We start from the raw sequence: 18578 nt of genomic DNA, 5'->3' as shown, positions 1-18578 counted from the left end.
GAAATATTCTCAATAGTAAGCTATAGCTATAGATAATAGAGTTTTATAAGAGTTATGTTGTAGGAAAAGAGTTATGTTGTAGGAAAAGTAATTGTGTAATGTTATAGATATTTGTTTTGCGTGCTTTAGTTTTTTTTTTTTTTGCTTCAAAAAGTGCGAGTCCCATAAAATATTATGTGTGTAGAAAATTTTTTTGTGTCATGTTGCATGATGAATGCAAACCCCTAAATAATAATAGGGAAATGATCCATTTGCACGGTACGTAGAGTCCACGTGAGAGACGGGTTATAACCACCATTGGCTATATCTATACATTTGAATCCATTTGACAACAAAGAAAGGTTGAATAATTATGGGGCGTATGGGGCGTTTGGTACGAGAATTTTTTTTTTACTAGGTTAATATAATTAATGGGGAAATGAAAAAAAGTAAGTTTGATGGTAAAATTGAAAAAAAGTTGTTTGGTAGGATAAAATATTTCCAGGAAAATTGATTAAAGTTTTCCAAGTCTATGTTTAGTTGAAGATAAAATATTAATAAAAAATGGGTTAAAATTACAAAAATAACCACCCTACTTTTTGAATCTCCACATAAGAAAGAGATTGAAAAAATGTACTCCACTAGGGTCAATTTTATCTTCATTTCAACCTCTCTCTTTTTTTCCCAGCAAAGTTCATAAGGTTTTTGGAATAGTATTTTTCATGAAATTTTACAAACAAATCATGATGGATGGGCAATGGATTTTCCTATTTAATTTTTTTTAAAAGTGTTATACCAAACATGGTCAAATTGAAATATCAATAGAAGTTGCCTAGGTATTTATAACAAAACCCCCTACCAAACATCTCGTTAAAGAAAATTATGTGACATGAGGTATGCATACGGAAATTACTTCAAAGGTTATTTCCCAACTTTCACTGTTTGTAAATAAAAGTGTACATATTCAAATAGAGGAGGGATATTCTAACTGCCAAAAATTTTCAGTACTAACTTATTACCCATCACATCATCCTTGGATCTAAGAGAGAGAAAATATTATTCTAATGGTGATTAGATAGGTAATAAGTTGGTAGTGAATTTTTTTGATAATTAGAATATCCTTCCTCATTCAAATATGGGAAAAATGTTTCTGTAGTTAATGCAGATAGGTTATCTGCATTTATTCCCAAAATGACGTCGTTTTGGTATTGAAATCTTAAAAAGTTATAAATATAAAGACTATTATAACCCTGAAATAAATTAAAATTACAAAAGCACCATGATTTCCGCCCCAAAACGACGTCGTATTAGGCTTACTGCAGATAACTTATCTGAGTAACTGCAGAAAAAACGAACCCTTCAAATATACTCCTAATTAGACATATATAATGTAAGGATTCATGTAATGACATGGTACAACTCCGGGGCAAATTTTATAAGAAAAGTTGCCAATATACAAGTACATAACTACGATTCCTCTTAATGGCCTAAAAAATAATCTCTGGTTTGGTTGATCAGCTGAGTAATTATCTCCGAGCATTTTTGTAGGAAATTTCTTTAATTCTAGTTTCTTAATTATTCTATATAAACTTACTTTATAATTTTCATTGAAACAAACCTGCATAATTGCAAGAAAACGTTCCAATAACTACGAATAATTTTGAACATACAAAAAACTTCATCTTATCTTTCTTCAGACAATAGTGAAGGTACATGTCGAAATAATTAATCAAAATTGGAACAATTCAAAGCAAATCTAATTTTCTCCACAGTGGATGTTATAAGTGTATTCATAGCAGCTACTGAAGATTCAATGTTTAGCTCCCCCATTGCAGATGTACTGCAAGAAAGTTCTTGGTTAACAAGAGTTAGCAACGAACCTCCTGACTCTCCTCCAACAGTTTTTGATCTTCCATCTCCTGATATTGTAAACCCGAATGGAAGAATAGGCAATAGTGTAGAGTCTCCTCCATTCATTGCGAAATTAAGGGTTTCTGCATCTATTGGAGCATATACCATCAAAGATCCCAAGGGATCTATACAACTTTCTTGTAGAATCAACTTATTGTTCTCCCAAGGGACTGATGGCTGCATTCACCACAACAACAATTGAAATGCTAATCAAATTCAACTTATTTATAATCAATTCTTTAACTATCACACATTGGAGAGCTCATCCTCCTTTTGATACAAATTAGTAGTGGTTTTTACTAACACCATTCAAACATCAATTATTAACTACGCTAGAATTATTTTTCATATAAATGTTTATAGTCATAAATTACTTCCCTCTAACACACTTTTTACCATAATTAAGTTTAAAAGATATACTCATAATAAACAAGTTGAAAAATCTAATCCACACACATCACATTACTTTTTGTTGATCTTCATTGAAGATATGAAACAAGTTATTTGATATATTTCCATATTGAATTTATCTTAACCTACTTGAAGCAATATCTTTAGCAAGAACTATCAAAGATGACTTTGAAATTCAACTTGGGATCATTATTTTTTTTCCCCCATGATATAACCTAATTGAAATATAAACCTACTAATTTAGTTAAATTTGAAACATGAAACTAGAAATAAAAAAGCAAGTACCCGAATAATTGAAGTACAGTTGCCAGGAAGAGTTCCATTTGAGATATGTTGAATCTCGTCCACTGGATATCCGTTGCAAAGAACATCCCACTGCAAGATTTTTTTATTTTTTTTAGGTATTAATGAATGTGTAATAATGCAAGATTAATATTTACTATAAAATAAAAGATATGCTAATTTTATATATATATGTGAACCTGAGCTCTTCTTCTATTGTCTTTCAAGAAGTCAAAGACATTCTCAGGGGAGAAAGGAAGCCAAAAGGAGGTAGCAGCAGTGACAATGATGCCGTTTGGCAAACCTGGCTCTGTGTTATTCCGAACAGATACCATAACCCCACTATTTATATGTGGCAATTCCATGTTACCTGGCATGTCTAAATTTCCACAAAAAATCTTGACCATACGATGAGCAAGCTTCTTAACACTCCTCCTTCCTTCAGCTATACTTATCACTGAAAATTCAATAGCATATATATATATATATATATATATATATATATATATATATATATATATATATAAGCCGTAAACAAACAATGGATCAAAGGGAAAATAAATCAAGATAGCGGAGAGTAACCTCCAGCGTCACAACTAGGTATATTTGCAAGTGAGGCACTTGCAAATCTCTCACACATTCTTTCAAGTGTTAAAACCCATCTTTCAGCTCCGTATGAATTATTGTCACAAATAATTTCTCTGAAAAGCTGGTGAGTTTGGATCTTATCATCCACTTCCACATGTTCAACCCAAGTAACCTAAGAGCATAAATTAAACATCAACTAAAGTTACATAAAAGTATATTTTCTTTTGGAATGCAAGTTATTGCTTACATCCACATAGATATAATAAAGTCTGTTACATGTATATATGTATACGTAGCTGTTCTAGAAATTTAAGATATGTAAATTTACTAATTTACTAACCATGCAGGACCCATCGATCATTTCGTTAATCATGCATCCAGAGGGGTGTCTCCAAGCGTTAGAAAAAGCGACGCCGTATTTGGAGGAATCAAATGACACATCGGCTATCGCCCATACACCGACTTGAACTTGTTTACAATAACGAAGGAAGGAGAATTGTCGAGTTGGAACCAATGGTGAAAGGATGTGCATTTCTGCATGCATCTGTACAAAGAGTCTTCACTTAATTCTCATCTAATTAACGCAAATTAAACAGACTAAAGCTAAATAACATATATAAGGTTTTTAGCAAAACATACCAATTGCAATGCTCCATCTCGGCTTCCCAACAAACCGCTTTCAAGTACTTCAATTGTATGTGCTTTTTGAACAATTGTTGGGAAAAGATCAACCCATTTGTCCTAGAAATTAATTAATATTAGAGTACCATACAATTTATATATGAGTATATATATTTTCAATATGTGGATAATCAATACAATATTAAAGAGAGAGTGAGAAATATATATGATAAAATAAGAAGAGTTAGAATTGCTAACCGAATTCAAAAACATATCAACCAACTGCGTCCCTCTCATGCTCACTATCCGTGCATCTTTTGAGGATTCTATCCGAGCATGAGGTTCATTTAGTTGAATATCTTTGTGAAAGATATTTTTGTAATTTTCTTGTTGAAGAACGAATTTTCCATCAATCACAGATCTTAACCAAAATGGTTCATTCATACGCAAAAGTCTTATTAATTCTTCCATGGCACTTTTTGCGGTCTCCACCATTAATGCCCTCTCTATGTCCATATTTGTGTTCGTTGGATGATGCAACATATCATCGTTAGAAACTCCACTAACTGCACCAAAATCTAGATCAAGAAAGGGAAGAGGAATTTCCTGCTCGAGTGTTGAAATATCTTCATCAATAGCAGAAGCAAGAGGCGAAATTATTTGATCATTCGTTTGAGTAGGAGCTGGAATGTTTTGATTAAGTGACTCAATAAAGGCACGAATGTGCGGATCATGAACAGGAATGTTTTGATTCAGATCACTTCCTCCGGAGGGATCATATGAAGATGAAGGTGGAAGAGGTAGCCATCTATTGTTTTCCAAAAGTTTGGATAATGTCTCATGCTGAAAATTAATTCATAAATGAATATCAATATTAAAAATGAATTATCATATACATATATATAATCAAACATATACAGAATCCGAATCCAAAGAGAATCAATCAAACTACTAACCTCTTGATTTAATCTTGAATTTTCTAACCTTAACTTTTGCAAACGATATTGGCGTTGTTCCTGCCCAAAGGATGGACCCCCACAAGATGAGCAAAGTACATTTTTCAAAGTCTCTTTCAATCTGAAGTTCTCTGATTGTAAATTTGCATTCTCAAGCCGAAGAGCATTGTTATCATATCGCTCACTTTGATTCTGGAAATTGCATGTTTTATATATAAAATGATCAGCATTACATAGCTAAGCTTGTCATAGAATTGTCCTTAAATAAAGAATCATATATAGTAAAGAAAATAGACAATATTACCTTCGCTTTTGTCCTCTTATTTTGAAACCAAAATTTCACTTGTATTTGGTTAAGGCCAAGCTGCTCGCCTATTTGACGTTGCAGGTTTTCGTCTGGGAGTGGGCATTCCTCGAATATTCTTTGTTTCAAAAAATGAAAATTTCAATTAGTTGAGAGTATATATTGACAGATGAGTTAAATATCAAATAATAAAAAAAATGAAAAAGGAAAAAGAAAGGAAAGAATTAAGACATATATTAATATTAAAGGAGCATAGACACCAACATTGGATGCAAGGCTAGATATGAAAATCTTACATAGAAATGTAGGGAAATAGAGTGACATCATAAATGGTTAATAGGATCTTCGGATGTGCTTCGGATCATTTATAATCATTTACGAAGCCGAAAAAGAAAAAGAAAAACATATATAAAGAATCACTTCAACCCAAAATAAATTTTAATGTGTTGGATGAGGGTTTTTTTAATAGTTTATATTATTCTTTAACACGCCCCTCACATAAGAGCTCTTTGGGCTTGAAGATTGGATATTGCATAGACCAAATTTTTTTTTTTTCGTTTACCTTATATTTATCTAATTCCACAAGTGGGAGGCGACGATGATCGAACTCGTGACCCTATGGTCACTAAAACTCTAATATCATGTAAAAAAAATCAATTCAACCCATTTAAGGTTTTGGGTTGAAGTGATTATTTACATGATACCGGAGCTTCAGTGACTACAAAGTCACAAGTTTGATCCTAACCTCCCCTCACTTTCTAGTGGATTTTTTTTTTTTTTTTTTGGTAAAAACTTTCTAGTGGAATTAAATAAACCAAAAATTAGGCCTATACAATATTCACGCTTCAAGCTCAACTCTTATGTGAGTGAGTGTGTTAAAAAATAATATAAATTATTAAAAAAGCTCTTACTCATCACCTTAAGATTTTGGATTGAATAGCTTCTTCACAACATAATTAAATACTCTGATTAACTGAAAAAGAGAACACCCATATACACTTTAATTTTCGGGAGACCAACAAATGTGCTGAAATTGAACATTTAACCTCCTACAAACTATCAACATACAATTGCCAACAACACGTCAAATTCAAAGTTAATTAAATAGAATGAAAAATGAAAATCCGTCGTGAATAAATAAACAGTCATAATCACAATCAATGATCAACTGAAGATAAATTCATTAACAAAAATACTCCCTCAAAATCATGAAATATTCAAGGATTATGTCCCTTAAAAATTTAAGAGGTTAGCTAAAGGTTCAATTTTGGTTTTATTTTTCTAACATATACACCCCGCAAGAATTATTTCGATTTACGTACAGCGGGTACAAAACACATGTTTATTTTACTTTGAGTATAAATTCAATTTTATTTTGGGGAACATGACCTATCATGAAAAATGAGGCGATGTTTGTATAATCGTTAAAAAAAAATTCTACGCTGGTAAATCAAAGATAAGCCCAACAGAGAAAATTAATCCTTCCAATGAAGGGAAAACAAAAAACACTTGAAAATGAAAATGAAAATGAAAAGATTGTCATCAAGAAAGAATGATCTTACGCTTCAAGTTTAGCTATCTGATTGGGAGAATGACGATGGAAGTTCTTTTTGGCTGAGTTGTGAGCATCTTGCTTATCACCAGACCCACCACCACCTCTCTTTTGAGAAGCCATTTTTCAACCTTACTCAGAAAAATTACCTGCAAAGACTAAAGCTTTTTAGTCTTTTTATTTTTTCTTGTTCTGTGTCTGAGAATTGTGAACTCTTAGAATGTTTATATATGCCAATTCTACAAAAGGTAAAAGCTGAAAAAGAGGAAGCAGAAATCTTATTACTTAGTAAAAAAGGAAGCAGAAATCTTATTACTTAGTAAAAAAAGAATTTATAATTTGGATTCTTGTATGTGATGAGGACATATGAAAAAGTGTAATATTTTATTTATATAAAGCACCTTATCACCAACCAGGTAACCTCTAAATCACTGAAAAGGTATGAGAAGATACCACATTTGAGAGAAAATAATTTGGAAGGTTTTTAAAGCTTTCTATTTGGTCAAAGATTACAAAATAAAAAAATAAAAAAAATTGCAGAGAAGTGTTTTACCCTCAAAATAAAAAATAAAAAAAAGATAAAAATTGCAGAGGAGTGAATGCGTTCATAAAAGAGGAGAAGCGTTAAGTTTGAAGTTTCTGCTTGCACTTGGAATGCATTAACACAGATTAAAGATGAGAAAGAAAAGGACAAAAGCGAGTGCTGACTTTCAATAAGAAACCTTATATCACGTTGACTTCACAGTTTGAATTTTATTTTTATAACGCAAAACAAACTCAAATAAAAAAGGAAAAAAGAAACAACAATCAACGAATAACATGTGTTTGATATATTGTCTTAAAAATTTTAAATTGAAAATATAAATTTTTGGGTTATATTTATCTCATTTTACATGATATAAACAATTTTCCTACACACAAAAAAGAGGGGTGAGTCTCACCACTCTTTTTTTCTCTTTCCTCTTATCTGTGGGTCCTACTTATAATTTTATTTCTATAACATGAGATAACTACTTTCCTACAACATAAGAAAAATATTTCCCAAATTTTTATGACGAAAAAGTAATATTAAATGCCTTGATCTTTTCGTTTGTAGTTATTTGTTTTCTTATGGGTTATGTTTATCTCATTTTAAATGAGATAAATAACTTTCCTACACACACAAAAAAGGATTGGGTCCCACCACTTTTTTCTCTCTCCTCTTACCTGTGGGTCCCACTTATAATTTTATTTTTACAACATGAGGTAACTACTTACCTGCAACATAAGAAAAGTATTTCCTTTTTCTTTTTTTTGAAAACTAATCCTAATTACCTCTTTGAGGCGAATCAGAACCCCTGGTATCCCCACAGGTTCGACTCTTTGAGCCACCGATGGGACTAATCCAGAGTTCGGGTATGAGTCCAAGGATTACGATACTTATGCTCCTCCACAGATGGTGTTAGTGAGATTCGAACCTGAGGTTCTCTCCCACCACTCAGCCCCATGCTACCAACTGAGCCGCCACACTTGGGTGTATTTCCCTTTTCTTATATCTCCACGAGTCCTCTAAAAATTTAAAATAACATGAATTTACTTTAAAAAATATTAAATAATTTAATCTATTATAAGAAATATACCAAATGATAGTAGATAAGTTGGTGTCAGATAACTGAGCAAGTGAAAGTGAGAGTATATGTTTGATCTTCTCTAGTACCGTCTTTGGTAGGGGTTTAAAGTCGTGATCCCGAAATTCACTCCGAATCGGATTAGTCGAGAAGCGATGAACAAATTAAAATATTTCAAAAATATATATATTATAAGAAATATTTTAAAATTATTTCTTTTTCAACGTTCATTAATGAATGAAGTTAAAATAATAAAAATATTAAATAGTAACGGCTTCTAATTAATGTGTCATGGCTAACTTTCGAGTACAAACTATCATCAAATAGGTTGGCGAACCTAATTATCATTGTGATCCATTTAACAATAATAACTCAAACCACAAAGTATATAAGGTTTATCAAGTTTACAACACAACTTGTTTGTAGAAATAATAAAGCAAGAATATAATAAGTGTTCAAAGTATATCATAACAATTTATTATTTAAACTTTTTCCCACACAAACAAAGTGTTAGGCTCACCACTAGGAAGCAACATGTAATATTTCCAGATATCCTTATTATTGGATATCCGGATATGGAGATCTGGATATCCGGATATTTCCATAGAGATATCCGGATATTGCATATCCGGATATGTCCCCGAGGAATATCCGGATATTCTGGGTTTTCGATGAACAGTAAGGTACTGTTCATACAGAGGTCTTGTATGGGTTTGTGGACCCTAGAGTGATGAAGTTGAACTTTTGTTTTAATTGAACTAAGTCAGAATCAAGTGATTAAGGGCTTGTGGCTTTGTGTGAGCCTTAAGACGTAAACCTTAAAAGGAAAACGTAGTCTTTATGTTATGCTTATGAGCTATAAATGTTGATATGCTTGCTGGTCCTAATCAGATTGTGATCTGTTGTGTGTTGGACTTGAGCTGTGTGGACTCTTGGCACTGGATAGTGAGCTTGCAAGGTAAGATTTCGTGTCCTCGGTTTAGCCATGTTGTGGTTCCACTATGTCCACAGGGGTATGGTTATATGCATGCTGTGTTACATGCTTTGGATATTTTGAAATGCAATTGAGATGTTATATGCTAGTTCCTTTATGATATGCATGTGGTGTTCCACCTATACGGTAAGCCTGAGTATGTGGTACATACAAGATGGTGAGGCTGTGGGTGAGGTGCAAGCGGTGTTCCTTGTACTACGTGAGGGTAATAGACGTATTCCTGCATTTCTCTGGCCAGTAAAATAGTATTGACACACATGGCATGAATATCTGTTGCACTGCATTGAGTTTTGGAACTTATATTGATATAAATGCTTTTAGAACTTATATTGCACATGTAAGTAAGCTTGGGGTGGAAGATCCTTGAGGACCCTTTGTCTTACTGAGATTTCTAGTTTAGAGATCTCACCCCACGTTTGGGGAATGCTTATTTTAGGTTCAGATAATTCGGGGGTTGAGACCTCTAGTGGCAGGAGGCCAGAGCTTAGCTGATAGATGTTGCATGTTTATGCTGCTTATGCTGATATGCTGTTATGATTGGATGTGGATCTTATTTACTGTCTTATGCTTTTAGCTTCAGTTTATGGATTTCTCTGTTGAGACTCTGTTGGTTATGCTGTTGATTTGGTGAGCACGGGGATTGTCCATGCCACTTAGACTTAATTATGTCTCGTTTTATTTGGAGTTGTAATAATGTATCAGGATATTGTCCGGATTATGTGTTTTAATTCCGTGACTTAGATACTCACATTATATCTATATTATGAGGTATTTCAGTTAGATGTCTTATTGCAATTTACATATAGGCGGTATTTTATGAAATTGATTAAGTAATCAACTTGGCTAAGTATAATGATGTCATAATTGAAAAGAAAAAGATATTCCGCATTTTTGATTAAGCGCAGCTGAATACGATAGTGTAATAACATTACCGGGAATACACGGGGTGTTACACAACAGGACTTACTCAACAAATCTGATGAGTTGTCTTAGAGGCTATCTCTTGTCCTTTATCTTAAAATATATAACCATGATTTGAGTGAGTTGCATGCAATCTAGTGAGCAAATAACAATAACTATAACAAGCGGTACTGGGACTTGAGAACATATAAAAATGTATCTAATTAAGGGATAGGATATTATACCTAGATTTTTATCTTTCCTACTCTACATACTCTTTGCAAATACCATTAAATCAGAGTATCACCTGACCTTCACCCTTTCTCTCTTCCCTTGAGATTCTGACTCAACGGTGTTGAAAATGAGTAGGTAGAGTAGGTATAGAGAAATATCTCATCCCTTTAATCAATAGTGTAAAGATGAAAACTAAACTTCCAAATTCAAATCAGGTAGTATGAACAAATCAAAGATCAATACTTTATTAAATTAATACGTACTCAAGTGGAGATTTACTCAGATAGAGTGATAACATTTCAATCATGGGCTCCCTGCCGGTAAATATAATATTATCACAATACCACGCTTTTTGCCTTTAATAAATCAAAAATAGGCTCCCCGCATTTATATGAGTCATTGTGCACCAAAGCTAACACTTATGATTATTAGCTTATAGTGGTTTGTGTAAGTCATTCCCCCAAAACAAATTTCATATATACAATTAATAAGGAAAAATCAATCATAGACATAACTTTTGTAAATCAATTCACCAATATTGCAATATTTCTCAAGTATTCAAATACAAAATTGTAAATAATTAACAAAACCCAAAATATCTTCCATTGCATTTCTCAATACTATCTAAACCAATATATTTATTAAATATCATAATAATCAACATAAACGTTACCAGAAAAATTAAAGAAAGTAAACCACCCAACTCTATTTTATGTTTCATCATTCCTTAAGAATGGTTAATGAAAAACATTGCACCTTTTCATTCGTAAAACTATTGTATAACAAAATAAAAACTAAACTAAAAATATTCATAATAGAATTTAAAATAAAGTTGGAGTTGGCATAGTCCCCACTATTCACTCATCTAAGTGTTGATGAAACAACGTAGGAGTCAAGACTACTATTGGGCTGAGATGTGCTCAGGGAAATATGGGAGCAAAAGTAGTGCGGTGCAATTATTCTGTCTAAGGAGAAATGAATCATATGAAGAGCAAATCTACCCAAACAACGCAAGCGTATGCATCAAGTAATATAGGGTCTGTTATGAGCCTCAGATTATTATCCTCAAGGAACAATTGTAAAAGTTGTGTTTAAAAGAAGTGTAAATAAGAAAAGAAAAACTGAGAGCAAATAGTAAGTAAGGCACTTCAAGGAGCAAATTTGTTCTCAAACCAAAGTTAGCTAATAAGCACTTGTCACCAGTTGGTTGAACAAAGTCAAAGAATCTGAATGACTAAGAACTGGGTTTCTCCCTTAAGTTTTATTGAACCTTGCCTTGAATGAATCTGGAAAATGTGGGAGTTGAGAGAAACATAATAGAGAGCAAAGGAAACCAAGAGCAACAATAATAACGAGAACAGTGACAGAAACAGAGAGCAAAACAATAATTCTTTTTGGAATTTTTATATTTGTCAAACAAGTAACAAAAATAAAATAAAATAAGAAAGACTCATGACTAAAAAGTAGTAGGCTTAGGTTGGTATTTTTTCCCTCTTGGTCGTTCCTACAACGTCATAGGTTTTTTTAAAAATAAAATGTGCTCCCAACAGCTATTATGGGTATAGAGACATATTTCTCTATCTACACGTCTTTTGCACCCTAAATGAACTGAAGCAAACAAGCCTTACTTGCTCCAGATTACATCAGGAGTCTCAGGTTGAAACTCAAGGGAGATCATATTTGCCTTCTCAGAAGAGCATGGCTGAAGGGATCGCTAGCAAAAGCGATTTACATATAATAGTGCTCCTCTTTTCGGGTATTCCTCTGACTCAAAGCAAAATATCCTAAGATTTCTAATGTTGCTCCACACTATCTTGTGAGGGTTTTATCGACAAGTTGTCCTGGAATGAGGTTGCAAACTAAAGAGTGTCACAATACTAAAACATTAAACCAAGAAACATCATACACTTCATTAAAGAAAACATATTTTCATTACAAGTTCAACCTAAGACAAAGAGGGGTATTTCTACTTTACCCTTGCCTACTAAAAATACTTAGCTCATACTAAGAAGCATAATGAAATCCTAACTACAAAAAGAAAATAAAAATAAAAATAAAAAAAGAGAAGAAAATCCTAAGGAGGGCGTTGAGTCTTCTCTAAGAGTGCCAAAAGCTTCTGAAGGTAGTGATTTCTTCAGTATTTATAGGTGAAAGGTTCCTTAAAGATGTTGTCTTGGCCATTGATTTATTCAAGGGTGCATATTTCATCAGTTGCTCCTAATGAGTAACACTGCTCCTACCAAGTCAGCCCTAAATTCCTTCTTCTAAGCTTCTTTTCTTTATTCTTTTGCTGTATTTTGATGATGTAATGCTGCAAACTGTTGTGCCATTCCCTCATCTCTACTTCATTGACGTGTCCGCATCCAATTGGTTACTTTTTCTGGAAAAAAAAAAGACGTTGTACAGTGCTTTTTCTGCTCCTTTTGATTTATGTCCTGTTTTGTCTCCTTTTGTCTCTTTCTTCTTTCTTTCTTCTCAAGTTTGATTTAATTCTAAATAGGGCCTCCTCTAAATGGTCATTGGGCTCCTAAAATTTAGAGATAATTTCTCAAGCCAAAAATAATAAAAATAAATTATTTTACACTCAGCTGCTCCTTAATTTCTAGAACTGCGAATTGCTCCAGCCCTGTTTTACAAAAAAAGTGCTCTTGAATGCAAAATCGGAAATAAGCAATAAAAAAAATAAAAGGTGGGGAATTTAACAATAAAATACACAAGATAACTATCAACTTTTGAGAGTTATCAACTACCAATTCGTCTGAAGATCTTGAATAAATACTTATTTGCTAAGAACTTCCTTTCAATCACCGAATGTTTTATTCTTTATATTTCTCTCCACTCTCACCATTTACTTCTCACCCTCTGCAATTTTTGTTTTCTTCCAACTTCTACTAAAATTCACCTATTTATAGGCAGTCCTCTCTTAAACAAGGATGCGTTGACATTACCACCACCTTCAGAGAGATTTTTTTTCCATCTTATTGCTTTTATATGAATCCTTTTGAATTTTCCAAAGATATTGCTTCATTATTACTTGAAGAACTATAATCACCTTGTCATCATCATTTTATATTTTCCAATAATATTTCTTCAATTTGGACTCTTTTTCCTATATAATTTTTACAACTCATCACTTTTTTTTTGGTATGCTTACAACTCATCACTTTATCACCACCATATGGTGTTTTTCAATAATATCATATCATACATTTGCATAATTAAAAGAAGTCCATAAATTATTTGATGATATTATGAACTTGATTTATACTCACCATAATTTTTTTCTTTTTATCTTTCTTTATTATTATTTTATAATGGATGTTGTATAATGTGTGCAACTATTTACACAAACTAACTTATTCTATTGTAAATTTAAAACATTTTAGATGACTGAGGAAGTCCCAACACGTGAAGATGGATGAAATATAGTCAATGTTTACCTAGTTGATGAAGGAGAAGAAGAAAAATTTGAATCCAGAGCATTCTGTAACTTTAGATGACTCTTCCTATGATGATTAGGCAACATTTTTTGTAATGTTTTGGATTATTATTGTTTTTATTTCGTTTTGTTGATTCACATTTTTTTTTTGTTATTCAAACACGGATATTTACTAATGACTTATTATATTATGAATTATTACGGTTTTTAGTTTTGTGTTACTTGTTGTTTTGATTCCTGTGTTGTTGCTGTCGTCATTGTGTCTGGTTGATATTTACAAGTAGGTAAAAAATGAAATTCAATTTTTTTTCAGGTTCGTCAATTTGCGAAGAAAACATATGAAAATTTCATCACAAATTTGACAATCAATTTGTAATGGAATCGTTTCTGATGCCATCACATTTTTTGCAACTATTTTATCATATAATTCCATTGCAAACTTTGCGACGGGAATGTTTTGAATGTCGCTGCAACATTTACAATGACATTCATCAAAGTGTACTGTTGCAACATTTGCAACCGATTCATCACATAATTCCGTCCCAAATTCGCAATGGGAAATTTTAGAATGTCATCGCAAATTTGGCAGTCCATTTGCGATGGGTGTCCCGTCTCCGTTTGCGTTGGAATACATTAATGTCAATCTCCATTTCCATATAAACCATTTAAGAAAAAAAATTTTCTCTTTTGCGATGATCTGATTTCGTTGCAAGTTCCGCAGGACAAACTAGTCCATCCCAATTTTCATTTGTGACGAGGAATTTGTCGACGATCGTTTTCCTATCACAAATTTCATCGCACACCCTTTTGAAGCAGAGTTTTGCATTTTTGCGATGAATATTGTTCGTTGCAAATAAGCTATTTTTTAGTAGTGGAATCACTTACCTCATTTATGGTGTTTTTTATCATTTACCCCGCTATGATTTTTTCCATCAAGTCCACCTTCTGGCATTATTTAAAACTAAATTAGACTATCAATTTTGCCCTTATAAAAAGAATCACTATCAGACAATCTATTACTTCATTTCCACTCACCTTTCTCAACTTCTTAAGATGAAAATTTAATAGTGTAATGCTTTTTTTTTTTTAATCCAACTTCATAGTAAATTGTATATTGTTAATTTATTATAATACTAAGGTAAGTAATAAAACATATATTACACGTTTAAACCCTTAATTCTATCAGAATATATAGAATTTAACTTAAGTTTAACATTTTTTTATTTTAACTCAATCGGCTCTTGATTTATTTAAATTTTTAAGATTTTCCTATTTTGTTTGTGGCCAATTCGTTTATCGTTTGTGCGTATTGGCCCATAGCTTTAAATGTAACGTTGGTGAGTACTATACGTATATAGACCAATCTACTGCTTAATATATTTGTATTTTTTCGAACATTTTTAGTTTTTATCTCTAGTTCATTTTCTTCATTTAAAGATTTAAACCCAAAATAAAAATATATTTACATATAAATTGATTACTTAAATAATATTTAATTTTATTTATTAAATACAAGATATTGATACATTTATCAGACACATGTTAAGTCAGTTTTATCAAATATTTATAAATTTGTAAGAAGAAAAATAATAATTTTAATTTGTTTTTATTCTTCCTAAAAATGTTGTGAATATTATCTTATTACAAGTTTGAAATTAGTTGCTAACTTGCAGCTTTTATTATAAATTTTCTCTAAATATCGTTGGTGTAACACCCCGTGTGCACCCGGGGTATTCACATACATATGATAAATTAAACCCTGCTTAATTAATTAAAACATAGTGCGGAAGCTTACTAATTCAATTATGAATATATCCTGTGCAATTATCTCAATATTAAACCTCAATGTATAAAAAGAAACTTTAGTACTAAACCTGTATGTAATGTTAGCTCATGTACTGTATAACCTCAAATAATATAAAAATACCAAGTCATAGTACTACATCAAGTAGCCATGACAATGTACTGATACATTATTACATAACTCAAGTCTCAACATAAAATACTATCTCAAGTGGCAGGGACAATCACCCTGCTCACACAAATATAAATAACCAAGTCTGATTAAAAACATAACAACATCAAGTCTCAGCATAAGTCATATACATAAAACAAAGTAAATCTCCATGCAAGCATACTATAAACTAAATATCTTCGGCCTCTTGCCTCTAGGTCCTCCATATAACTATTTGAAGCTGAAAATGTGCCTCAGACGGGGTGAGATTTAAAAAAAAAATCTCAATAAGACAAGGGATCTTCAAGGATTTTTCCGCTCCAAGCTCACTTACATGTATATAATAAATTCAAAATAGATAAAATGCATGGGCATATTATAACAATTCATTCAATCAGCAATACTCCATATTCCACAGTAATATCTCAACAACAATAACTCAACAATAATGATAATATCTCATGTATGTGATGTATGCATATGTGGTTCGACTGGTCAGGGAACAGGATAGGGTTTGTGCATGTCTGCTACCTACCAAACATGAGGGATGCTGCCTCATGCCTTACACACCAGGGTTGTTGCCTGATCGTACAAGTACTAACATCACATCCATGTATTACATCAACAGACATATCCACATATCTTAGGAAAACATTAGTATATATATCATTTTCACCATAGCATACCATGCACATAAATCACCCTCCCATGGAGGTTCGTGGAACAAACAGAGAAACAATCCGAGGACCAGAAGCTTACCTGTATCCGTATGCCCCTCTGACTCGAACTCGGTATCACAAGGGTCCACACCACAAATAGAATCCAATGCACTCACAAATCTGGTTCAACGACCATCATAGTATCAATATATATATTCTAAAATTTCAAGGCAATCAGATATTTTTTTTTTCAATTTGAACCGGGAATCCTTTCTAAGATATACCATTTAACTTATTTAATTTTAGATGATTATTATCTTATAAATATATATATAGCCAAAATAATATATATTATATATTAATATATATATATATATATATAAATATATATATATATATATTTAATATAGAGATACACGTTATCCAAGACCATAATTGATAAAAGAATGCATACTTTTCTAATGTCACTTCCTAGGTACAAATATATATATGTATCACGTTGATAAAAGAATGATGATTTCATGGGTACAAATATAATAGATATATATGTATCACGTTGATAAAAGAACGATGACGTCCTGGGTGTGTGTGTATATATATATATATATATGGAAAAATATTTCTCAAGCAGTTTGAGATAAGTTTATCTCCGGCTACTCCAAAACTACGTCGTTTTATTTATTTTTTTCCTTATATTAATTGATTCACCTTTGAATGGTTATGATTCACTTTTTCTCTCTCTTCCTTTATCACCATTGATCCATCTTTGTACGGTTATGATTTAGTAGTCGGAGATAAGATTATCTCAAGCAGCTTGAGAAACGATAAGCCCACACATATATATATATATATATATATATATATATATATATATATATATATATATATTGTAGGAAATCTTAGATTTATGCGGAAGCGGTTTAGGACCTAGTACATTGGTATGCTTACCGAATCATCCTTGTTTCACAATTACCTCTCGGTGCGCAGGTCTCGTATAGAATCTTCCCTTGTAGGATTCCTCTTCACGAACAGCTCACCTCAGCGCCGCAGCACGAACAACCTCCTTGAAGCTGGACTGTGGCAGATCTTCCAAACTATCTCTCGAGGAGGAAGGGGAAGTGTGTGGGCACTGATTAGATTCTGAGCTTGCCTCTTTCTCAAAAATAAGACCTAGGAGGCTGATGACTTAAGAGGTACTATTTATATGGGTTCCAAGAAACCCTAGCTCATTGGGCTCTAGGTTCCTTGGGCTCTTCTCATACTAATAACCCATTTGGGCTTTAGTAAAAAAGCAAACCCAACAATCTCCCACTTGCTCTTTTGGATACAAACTTGAGTCGTAAAACCCAAGATCATGTAACCCATAAGTCATCATCTATCCGAAAAATACCCCATCCCTTGTCTCAAGCTAGCTTGGGGATCTACCATCTGTTATTAATCAAGGCTCCTGATAATCAACGAATGATTATCTAATTCGGTGGTACTCCACTAAAAGCCCGAACTTGAACTCCAAGATTAACAACACTTATAACATGAATATGCATCGCCCCTTTGTAGAATGTCTATAATTGATTGACAAGTTTTCTGTAACTCAATCAATTATTTATTCCCTTGACTATGATAGTTTCTCTAATGGATTACATGCACTGGCCAGTGTCTTTAATATCCAAGTACCGAAACATATCAAGGGGACATATCCTACGAATTCCATGTTGTTTATCTCATAAATACCGATAATCAAATAATCTCACTCCCAAAATACCGAGTTATTGGCCGTCAATAGATTGAACCTCACCCGTTGGTAAATCAAAGAATGAAAACTATTTGATTACCTATTTATATTAAACTCGGGATTAAGAGCAAGCACATAACTATAGTTAACTGGAGATTTGATACCTTATGACAGAAAAACAACCTTAATCAAATCTCTCCTTGATCCTTTCAATGTGAATGTTAATTCACACCAATATTTTACAATGATTCGGACAAAATCATTTCATAAAATATTGCAGCCTGAATAAAGTGCCCAACTTTATTTAACGGCTGTGACTCCATTCATCAATTGTGAGAACCTATGATCATGTCCTCCATGAATCATATACTCCACAATTTGATCCGGACCTTTATGTTTGTAAATAGTGCGCAAAATAAATAAATAAAACCTTATTTATGAAATTCAGAAAATTA

The 18578-nt window shown here is 32.4% G+C and overlaps 1 protein-coding gene across 1 annotated transcript; it reads right to left on the bottom strand.

The window, feature by feature from the left end:
* Positions 1-1704: 1704 nt before the first annotated feature.
* Positions 1705-6727, bottom strand: LOC133303003 (homeobox-leucine zipper protein HDG11-like). The gene is made up of 10 exons (XM_061502827.1): positions 6615-6727; positions 5053-5170; positions 4749-4940; positions 4051-4635; positions 3811-3912; positions 3512-3715; positions 3166-3343; positions 2784-2962; positions 2587-2676; positions 1705-2067 (listed from the first exon to the last, which is right to left on the bottom strand). Exons 1-10 carry the CDS (start codon positions 6725-6727, stop codon positions 1705-1707), a joined length of 2124 nt encoding a protein of 707 aa, XP_061358811.1.
* Between the last annotated feature and the right edge of the window lie 11851 nt (positions 6728-18578).

Source organism: Gastrolobium bilobum, unplaced genomic scaffold (genome assembly GCF_033153095.1).
Source record: "Gastrolobium bilobum isolate Gb01-03AN ecotype WA unplaced genomic scaffold, APGP_CSIRO_Gbil_v1 utg19175, whole genome shotgun sequence".
Lineage (NCBI taxonomy): Eukaryota > Viridiplantae > Streptophyta > Magnoliopsida > Fabales > Fabaceae > Gastrolobium > Gastrolobium bilobum.
The sequence above is the reverse complement of the archived record's forward strand: the minus strand, read 5'-3'. Positions and strand labels throughout refer to the sequence as shown.

Excerpts from the sequence above, each read along its gene's own strand:
- LOC133303003 (XM_061502827.1), bottom strand. The coding sequence starts at position 6,727 with ATGGCTTCTCAAAAGAGAGGTGGTGGTGGGTCTGGTGATAAGCAAGAT. Across the intron at positions 5,171-6,614 it reads CAGATAGCTAAACTTGAAGC|AATATTCGAGGAATGCCCAC; the intron begins GTAAGATCATTC and ends TTTGAAACAAAG. Across the intron at positions 2,963-3,165 it reads ACCTAGTTGTGACGCTGGAG|ACATGCCAGGTAACATGGAA; the intron begins GTTACTCTCCGC and ends GTGGAAATTTAG.